This window comes from Carlito syrichta, unplaced genomic scaffold, assembly GCF_000164805.1.
Source record: "Carlito syrichta isolate Samal-C Ts95f unplaced genomic scaffold, Tarsius_syrichta-2.0.1 Scaffold115576, whole genome shotgun sequence".
Taxonomy (NCBI): domain Eukaryota; kingdom Metazoa; phylum Chordata; class Mammalia; order Primates; family Tarsiidae; genus Carlito; species Carlito syrichta.
In genome coordinates this window covers 153757-163830 of record NW_007059672.1, presented here as the reverse complement: position 1 = coordinate 163830, position 10074 = coordinate 153757, and the positions used below count along the sequence as shown (strand labels likewise).

Here is a 10074-nt window from a genome sequence, read left to right as displayed (position 1 = left end):
ACGCCCAGCTGATTTTTTGATTTATTGTAGAGATGAGGTCTTACTGCCCAGGCGGGTCTCGAACCCGTGGGCTCAGCTGCCTATTTTTAAAACTTAATGTAATATTATATAAACAAGATCAAAATTTTCAGATTTGTTTTGAAATCAGTTATCGCAATGAGGTCATGCAATATGAAAAAAGAGGAAAATGTGTCACTCTTCTTTAGAGCAGAATTGGTAGAAAGAGTTTTGTATCATCACATGCATATTTTTCATCTCCAGTGATTTAAAAAAAAATGTTCCTGGCTGCTCATGGTTGAGTCCTTTTAACCATTCCCTTTGATGGGGGAAGGTCGTTGGGGGTGATTGGGTGGTGGTTTGCTCCACATCTTATTGAAGGGGCAGTATTTGCCTCCACCCATAAGACCCAGGTTAACCTAATGCGCCTTTGTGACCTTCAAGACACAGACCCCATCAACAGAGCAGTTGTCATGTGACTAACCCACCCATCTGCCTGCTGTCCATCACCTGACCTCAGTACCTGTGTGTACCTGCCCTCCGTGATGACGTGGAGCAGACCACCACCCAATCACCTTAGCGACCTTTCCCCATCAAATGAAGGATTAAAAGTATTCAATCTGAAGCAGCCATTCGCCATTGCTTTACTAAACTCTGGTGTGACCGTGTGCTCTTTGAGCTATGGCTGCCGTTATGTTTTCTAAACTTTGGTCCCCTCTCCTACCTTAGAGAGGTGAATCTCTTCTCTCTTCTGTCTCTCTAGTTTACTTTTTTTTTCTTTTTGAGTTGGAGTCTCACTCTGTCACCCAGGCTAGAGTGGGGTGACATGCTCATGGCCACCCCAGCATCGGCCTCCTGGACTCCCATGATCCTTCCACCTCAGCCTTCCAAGTAACTGGAACTACAGGCACGTAGTACTATGCCCAGCTAATTTTTTAAAAAAATTAAAATGCGGGGTACAATTCAGGGTTAGGTATACAAACGTTGATTATACCGGTACCCTTGTTGATGAGGTATGCCCCTCCCTCCCCTAGCAGCTTCCCACAACTGCCATTCCCATCCCCCCTTCCCTGACAGTTTCCCACTACTGGCAATCCCTTTCTTATAGTATTATATTTGTTTAAGGTCCGCTTATGAGTGAGAACATACAGTACTCTGTTCTTTGTTTCTGTGATAGATCACTGAGTATGATCGACTCTAAATCCATCCAAGTTGCTGCAAAGTTCATACGTTTGTCCTTCTTTATGGCTGCATAATATTCCATTGTGTACATGTACCAAATTTTTAAAATCCAGTCCAGCTTCGATGGACAGCATGGTTGGTTTCATGTTTTTGCTATTGTGAATAGAGCTGTAACAAACATACATGTGCAGGTTTCTTTTTTGTAGAATGATTTGAGTTCCTTTGGGTATATTCCCAATGGGGGAACTGCTGGGTCATATGGAAGGTCAATTTCTAGTTCTTTCAGAAACCGCCACACTGTCTTTCAAAGAAGTTGCACTAGTTTGCATTCCCACCAGAGTGTAGAAGTGTTCCTTTTTCTCTGCATCCTCACCAGCATCTGTTGTTGTTTGTTTTATTAATGATGGCCATTCTTACTGGGGTTAGGTGGCATCTCAATGTGGTTTTGATTTGCATTTCCCTGATGATGAATGTGGCTGAGCATTTTTTTATGTGTCTGTTGGCTGCCCATATATGTTCTTTTGAGAAGCGTCTATTCATGTCTTTTGCCCACTTTTTTAAGGGGCTGTTTTTTTCCTTTCAGCGAGTTTGAGTTCCTTATAGATCGTAGATGTTAGGCCTTTGTCAGGTATACAGTTGGCAAATATTTTTTCCCATTCTGTGGGCTGTCTCCCTGCTCTCTTGATGGTTTCTTTTGCTTTGCAGAAGCTCGTTAATTTGATGAGGTCCCACTTGTCTATCTTATTTCTTAAGGTATTAGCCTTAAGGGTTCTACATAGGAATAGTTCCCAGTTCCAATTTCCATAAGGATGTCTCCTGCATTTTCTAAGATGCTTATAATTTGAGATTTTACAATTAGGTCTTTGATCCATTTAGAGTTGACTTTTGTGTATGGTGATAGGTAGGGGTCCTGTTTCAATCTTCTGCATGCAGTCAGCCAGTTTTCCCAGCACCATTTGCTGAATAGTTTCTCCTCTCCCCAGTGGTTGTTTTTGGAGGCTTTGTCAAAGATGAGTTGATTGAGAAATTGAGGCTTTGCTTCCAGAATCTTAATTTTTTTATTTATTGTAGAGACAAGGTCTTGTCAAGTTGCCTGGGCTGGTCTTGAACCCGTGGGCTCAGGCAATCCACTAGCCTCAGCCTCCCAAAATTCTGGGATTACAGGCTGAGCCACAGAGCCCAGCCTCTAATTTACTTTTTAAATAAACTATATTTTCCAATCTAAAAAAAAAAATTATTTTCCCAGTAAAAGGCCAGACACGGTGGCTCATGCTGTAATCCCAGTACTTTGGGAGGTGGCAACCTCACTTGTGCTCAGGAGTTTGAAACCAGCCTGGGCAACATCAAGGCCTCATCTCTACAAAAAATAAAAATTAAAACATTAACCTAGTGTGGTGGCATGCACCTGTAGTCCCAGCTACTTGGGAGGCTGAGGACAGGTGAAACACTTGAGCCCAGGAGTTCAAGTCTGCAGTGATGTATAATCATGCCACTGCACTCTAGCTTGGGTGACAGAGCAAGACCTTAGTCTCTTAAAAAAAAAATTACAATAAGAGATTGGTATTCATTTACTCTACTTATAAAGGAGCGCTTATAACTATAATTTTCAGACAGGTGTTACAGCATTTTTAAAGTTAGTAATAGTTTATGCATTAGACACTAATTTAAAATAAATTAGACACTAATTTAAAATAAAACGATAGTGTCATATACATTGACTTCTTCTAACTCCATAACTTTTGTTTTCATTTTATTGTGTAATCATAATACAGAATTTTTCAAACATAGCACTGTTGCCATTTTGGGGTCTGGTAATGCTGTGTTATTGGGGGGCTGCGCTGCATATTATAGGATATTAAACAGCATCTCTGGCCCACTGGCTACCGTCCTGAGATTCCAGTAGCAGTCTGCAGCTGGGGAACCAAAAATATCTCCAGACATTGCCAAGTGTTCCCTAGGAGGCAACATTGACGCCAGTCGAGAATCACTGCCGTGGTGTATTTACTAAAATTCTTATTGTGCTTTTCAGGAGTATAATTTGGAATAAAGCAATGTACCATGAGTGACTAGCCACAAAGTCTGCAGAATAAAAGAGTTGCTAGGCAGTAATTTTGGATAGTTCAGCATAAATAAAAAGGTCAGACTACATTTTTTAATGAAAGGCTAGATTATCTAGGTAATTGGTACACAACAGACCACCAGAAACATTTTCGTGAGTAACACACAGGGAAATAAAATTAGCTAATAGCTACATATGTAATTTATGTCTGTTTCTTTATTCAGTCATTATTTTAAAACGTGGGGCCACAGGATCTGAGATATTAAGGGACACAGGAAGGTCCTTTTACTACTTTGTGGTATCCCCAAATCAGAGCAATTTTTTCCTGGCACACTGGAATAAAAACATGTTTCACTCATTTTGTCATTATGTCTACAACAGGTGATGTGCCGTGTCCTGCTGGGAACGTCAGTAGTCTAACTTCCTCTCTGAAATTTTTGGCATTCTTTATCATGGCAAGCAGTCATCGGGCAAGCCAGTTCACAAGGTGTTCTTTAGTTTAAACATATGCCAGAGGAAGTAGAAAAATGTAGCCAGGGCCATTGCTTTACTAAACTCTGGTGTGCCCATGTGCTCTTTGAGCTATGACAGCCACCATGTTTCCTAAGCTTTGGCTCCCTCTCCTACCTTGGGGAGGTGAATCTCCTGTCTCTTCTCTCTCTCTAATTTACTTTCTAAATAAATTATATTTTCCAATCTAAAAAAAGAAAAATGTAGCTAGTTGAGAGACAAGAGAAAAGCAAAATATTTGAATATTACACAGAACCATCATGACTCCTAAAAAATTAAAATAATTCTGGGCCGGGCGCAGTGACTCAAGCCTGTAATCCCAGCACTTTGAGAGGCCAAGGTGAGAGGATTGCCTGAGCCCAGGGATTCGAGACCAGCCTGGGCAACTTGGTGAGACCGTCTCTACAATATGCCAACAAATTAGCCAGGCGTGGTAGCACGCACCTATAGTTCTGGCTACTTGGAAGACTGAGGCAGAAGGATCACCTGAGCCCAGCAAGTTGAGGCTGCAGTGGCCGTGAGCATGGCACTGCACTCCAGCCTGGGCGACAGAGTGAGACTCTGACTCAAAAAAAAAAAAAGAAAATTAAAATAATCCTTCAATATCATCAAGTATCCTGTCATTCTTCAAATTCTCAATTGTCCTATAAATGTCATCTTTTTTTAATAGTTTTTATTTGAATCAGGGCTCAAAAAAGATCTACATGTTGTGAATATTTGCCGTATTCCTGGAGTGTTTTTTAATCTTATGTTTCCCCTTCCTCTCTTTTTTTCCTCCCTTACGATTTATTTGTTGAAGAAACTGGGTTATTTGTTTCGCAATGTTTCCCACAGCCTGGAGTTTGCTGATTGTATCCTTGAAGTGTCATTTACTTAAGTGTCACTGGTGTTTCTCTGTCTCTTGTATTTCCTGTAAATGGGTAGTTGGAACTAAAAGGCTTGATCAGATTCAGTTGTCTTTTTGGCAAGTCTAAAAAGAAAGTGACAGCCACTGACAGCATTATTGGCCTCTTTCTCAGTGAGTTGCAAAATGATTAAGCTAGCACTTGCTGAATATTTCCTATGTGCCTAGCAACGTGCTTATTTGCTATAGGCATTGTGTCATTTAATTTTATTTAGGCTAACAATACTAGTGCATGTAAATTTCTGTCTGATGACCAGACCTCTTATTAGGGCCAAGTAATCTGAAATGTCTTTCAAACAAACCCTTGTTATAGGCCCCATTGTCATTTGTGTGATTTAATTTGGAGTTCTATCTGCATTTTTCTTTTTACTGAATTCATTGAGGATGATAGAAAAAGATCTTGCATTACAGGAACTTTTTGAATTTTAATAATAAAGTTCAAAGACCTATTATTTAACCGCGAATCCATCGTACCCAGGCTTTTTGGTACTGGGATTCACCATCTGTTAACCTCAACTGATGTCTAAGCCATCAATAGGGCCAGCGGAACTCAGTATTTCCTGAGTCTCTTTTTCCTTTGTGTTCATTGTCTTCTGCAGGTGCACTGATGCCGCTTTCATCTGTTTCTGCTTTCATTGCCTGCTCACAGCACTCACAGTATCTTACCGTTTCCCCGTGTGAGAAACTGGCTCGTGATTGTGAAAGCAGAACTAGCTTTTCATTGTTTGTTTACATATCTTGAATGTATTCTGCTCAATTCTCTTCGTAGTCCTCAATTCTACTGTTTGTAAAACTCGACCATGGGAGCTCCAGACCCCAGACAAAAATGTCAAATGATCTTGACCAGCTGTCACTTTTGAAGAGTAAACTGTGTGATGTGTGGTTGATGAAGAAAAGGCACCAGCCAGCCCAAGCTGCAATTAGATACCAGAGCACTGAAAGCAAAACAATGTACAAGTTCACACACAGAGTATTTACTCTTAATATAACTTTACTGTCTTCTCCAATCATTTCTCCTTTAACGGTTGTAACATTCTCCTCTGTTTCCAGAATATCTATTAGATGACACGGCTAGTTGAATAAAAGGAGCACAAAGCCCTGGTGAATACAGTAGGGAAAAAGGAGTGACCATGGCTTTTCTTATTCTGGTTGTCACTATGAGATATTAGACAAATAACTAGCTTCTTTATTTCTTTAAAACAAAATTATTTTTATCATGCTTATTCATAAAGACCTTTTAGATTCCTATGTGACACCGCCTTTTGTAATCTCCCAGTAAATGAGAATGGTATCTCTCTTTACCTGATCTTACACAGTGCCCAGGGTAGCATGGCGCACGTGCTGGTGCCTAATAAGCGGCTTTTGATGATGGTGACATTTGAAAGGTTATACATCTTAAAAGATATTTTGTTCCCCTTTTCCTTGGCAGGACCAAGGAGCTTCCTTTTCTAAGACCAGTGCTGTTTGGACTCAGTGAAAGTGCACTTTGTTCTCGAATTGGCCATATGAAAGCCTAGAATATATATTGAGTTATTCCAAGAAGGGGGAGACATCATGTTCTAGGACAGTGAATGCTGACTTGGTGCTGAATGAATGATTGTGTTCTTTTACTCACAGGCTCGCTTCTCATATGTGCGGATGAAATATCTTTTCTTTTCCTGGTTGGTGGTTTTTGTTGGAAGCTGGATTATATATGTGCAGTATTCTACCTATACAGAATTATGCAGAGGAAAAGACTGTAAGAAAATAATAGTAAGTATTTCTTATTTCCTGGTTATATAAAAGCCTCTTGATAACGTACCCTATGTACTACTTATGTACTTATCAATAATTATTTTCAAAAATAAAGGCTAATTTGACATTAGAGTGGTACTGAATTGCTTAGCTTTTCAGTTTGACCAAGTTAGTAGTTTTCTCCACTTTATAAATTCCAGTATTCAGAAATTTTAGTATATAATACAGATAATAAGTTAGTGTGGGAGCATTCTCAATACAAAGAAGAATTTTTATTTTTTAAATATATTTGAAGTTTGGTTTATTCAAATCAGATGAGATTTTTAATGTTTAGATTATAAAAAGTATAATCTGCAGGTATTCTTTCTGGAATGCATCTTTTGACTAAATCGAGTCATTCTTAAATAACAAAATTTATCTAAGGAGCATGAAAGTGTATTTATTATGTAATTTCTTTTTTTTTTTTTTTTTTGAGTCGGAGTCTCACTATGTCTCCAGACTGGAGTGCAGTGGCCACTCCCGGCCACCGCAGCCTTGACCTGCTGGGCTCCGACGATCCTTCTGCCTCAGCCTTCCAAGTCGCTGGAACTACAGACGCATGCTACCATGCCCGGCTAATTTTTTTTTGATTTATTGTAAAGATGAGGTCTTGCCAAGTTGCCCAGGTGGGTCTCGAACCCGCGGGCTCAGGCAATCGATTCACCTCAGCCTCCCAAAGGCATGGAATTACAGGCTGAGCCACCGAGCCCGGCCTATTATGTAATTTCTATCCTTTTAGTTTTTTGAGTCAGAGTCTCACTCTGTCGCCCAGGCTGGGCTCTGGCGATCCTTCCGCCTCAATCTTCCAAGTAGCTGGAACAAGTGTGCGCTACCACGCCTGGCTCTTTTTTTCTTTTTTTTTTTTTTAATTTATTGTAGAGATGAGATCTCGCTAAGTTGCCCGGGCTGGTCTCGAACCCGTGGGCTCAGGCAATCCACTCGCCTCGGCCCCCCAAATTGCTGAGATGACAGGCTTGAGCCACCGCACCCAGCCTGTAATTTCTATCCTAATGATTGGATATATCTCAGAAAAATCACCGTATCAGCCTAAGATTTCTAATAGCAACTATTGGTTCCATAGCGCTTATATTTAGGATTTCGAGTAAATTTAACTCCTTGTTTTTTACCAATAGCTTCTAATATAAATATATTAAAACACTTCATCTTAGAATTATATTTTTCATAATAACGATTTTAGGGATCCTAATTATCATAACTGATTAAGGATTCTATAATTGTTGAAGGGTTACTCTTTACCCAGCCTAGAGGTACTAGGTTTGTGTGTATAGCAGGAAACAAACTGTCTTTGACCTTAAAAGACTCCCAGTCAAGCAGGGAAGAAAATGAGGAATTACCATAAGATAAGATAAATATCATGTAGCAACTGTTATGGGAACATAAGACAGGGAAGCCTAAAGCTTCCCAAAGTTCTAAGAAAATAAAAATCCGTTTAATACTAGGTACTCTATCAGGCAAGATGAAAAAAAATTATTCCCCAGGTGTGTTGTAGTCTCTTAACTAGGCAAGGGAGGAATTCCGAATGAAAGAAGCAGGGGAGTGAGTTAGTAGATCCCAAGTCAAGTTCAAAGACATCAATCCTATGTTTATCCCAATTGGCCATTTCAGATCCTCAAGGAATTTTGGAATAGGAACTTCTGGGGCAAGTCATTGTACTGGGTACTTTAATGTTCATTAATCCTTAAAATAATACTGTGAAATCCACCCAGGCCATTTTACATGTAAAGTAGTTCAACCATGTATGTCAGTCTACTTGAAAAAATACTGAGTCAAAGCACCACCCTTGTCTCTTGTGATATGCTGTATGGCTTTGAGTAAGAAATCTGACCAGAGAGAGAGAAGAATTTGCCCAAGATGATGGAACCAGAATTTGATCCTACTTCTGTCTCTATATCAAGTTCATACTCTTTCTGCTACCCTATATCAGAAAAGACTGACAGAGGAAGTTATGGTTTAAGAAAGCTAACAAAATACCTGCAAAACCAAGCTGCTCCCCTCCAGTAAAGGAGGAAACAGGAGCTATATAATCAATTACAAGAACATATAAATAATCAAAACTATTTGAAAGACTTATTTCCCTTTCTTTAGACCACCTTTCTCAAGCCAGGTGCCTTGGGACAGGTCAATAGGTATTTCATAGATAAAATATTTCTCTGGTCAAACATACTGAGAAGTAAAAGGTTTAAATAAAGATAAGCAACTGACTTCTTAGAGTCTTTAATATATAATGCGTGTTATATATCTCCAAAAGAGAGCAAGTATACTTGATCCAAAAAAAAAAAAAAAACCCACCACAGTCCTGCCAGGAAGACCTGTTAACATCATAATGTTAGAGATACTATTCTAAGAGATTAAGCCAAAATGAAATTGATACACTTTTTTTTTTTTAGTTGGAGTCTCACTATGTCGCCCAGACTGGAGTGCAGTGGCTGCTCCCGGCCACTGCAGCCTCGACCTGCAGGGCTCCAGCGATCCTTCCGCCTCAGCCTTCCAAGTAGCTGGAATTACAGGCATGCGCTACCACGCCCGGCTGATTTTTTGATTTATTGTAGAGATGAGGTCTCGCTGCCCAGGCAGGTCTCGAACCTGCGGGCTCAGGCAATCTACTCACCTCAGCCTCCCAAAGGCATGGGATTGCAGGCTGAGCCACTGAGCCCAGCTGATACGCTTTTAAATAGCTTCTATTGATACAACATTCTTCAAATGTAAGGTAACATATTAGTACATATATCTGTCACAAGTAAATTATAGTTGAAGGCCTCATTACTTTTTATCTTAATTTTCCCTTAATTTATAATAAATGAAAGCAGAACATAATTCTACCATGATTTAATATTTATCTTACTAAAACTTAAAACAATGAAAGAGCTTTCAGAGTCTAAAATACATTATTTTCCTAAGACTATCTTTTAAAAAATTATATTTACTCTGCACTTATGATTATGTTCTTAAAACCTACCATAACTAGTAGTACTAAGGTCAGTAGTACTGAGCTAAGATAGTACTAACTTTGCGTACGAATTGTAGGATTAGAACTAAAAAACAAGCAAACAAAATATTTTAAAAGTATATTTTAGCTATGCATGGTAGCGTGCACCTGAGCCCAGAAGTTCAAGGTTGCAATGAGCTATGATTGTGCCACTGGACTCCAAGCTGGGTGACAAAGTGAGACTGTCCCTAAAAAATAAAATAATTTTTTTTTTAGTTGGAGTCTGTCTCTGTCACCAGGTTGGAGGACAGTGACACGCACCAGCCACCACAGCCTCAACCTACTGGGCTCAGGCAATCCTTCTGCCTCAGCCTTCCAAGTAGCTGGAACTACAGGCATGTGCTGCCATGCCTAGCTAATTTTTTGATTTATTGTAGAAATGAGGTCTTGCCAATTTGCCTGGGCTGGTCTCAAACCCGTAGGCTCAGGCAATCCTCTCGCCTCAGCCTCCCAAAGTGCTAGGAGCCATCATACCTGGCCTAAAATAAAAAATTTTAAAGTTTTAAAATATTAGAAAGAAGCCAAGCTCAGTGGCTCAGCCTGTAATCCTGCACTTTGGGAGGCTGAGGTGAGTGGATTGCATGAGCCTGCAGGTTCGAGACCTGCCTGGGCAACTTGGCGAGACCTCATCTCTACAATAAA

At 39.9% G+C, this 10074-nt stretch overlaps 1 protein-coding gene across 5 annotated transcripts in view; it reads left to right on the top strand.

The window, feature by feature from the left end:
• Nucleotides 1-5598: 5598 nt before the first annotated feature.
• The window catches only part of FAM69A (family with sequence similarity 69 member A), a 39860-nt gene continuing 35384 nt past the window's right edge, over nucleotides 5599-10074 (top strand). For 3 of the 5 annotated variants that reach the window (XM_021719470.1, XM_008072412.2, XM_021719466.1), the window contains exon 1: nucleotides 5775-6404. In XM_021719470.1, coding sequence (XP_021575145.1) covers nucleotides 6246-6404 — 159 coding nt within the window. In that variant the 5' untranslated portion in view covers nucleotides 5775-6245. Of the gene's footprint in view, nucleotides 5754-5774; nucleotides 6405-10074 lie in introns of those variants that run through there. The other 2 variants (XM_021719468.1, XM_021719467.1) reach the window with 2 other exon arrangements.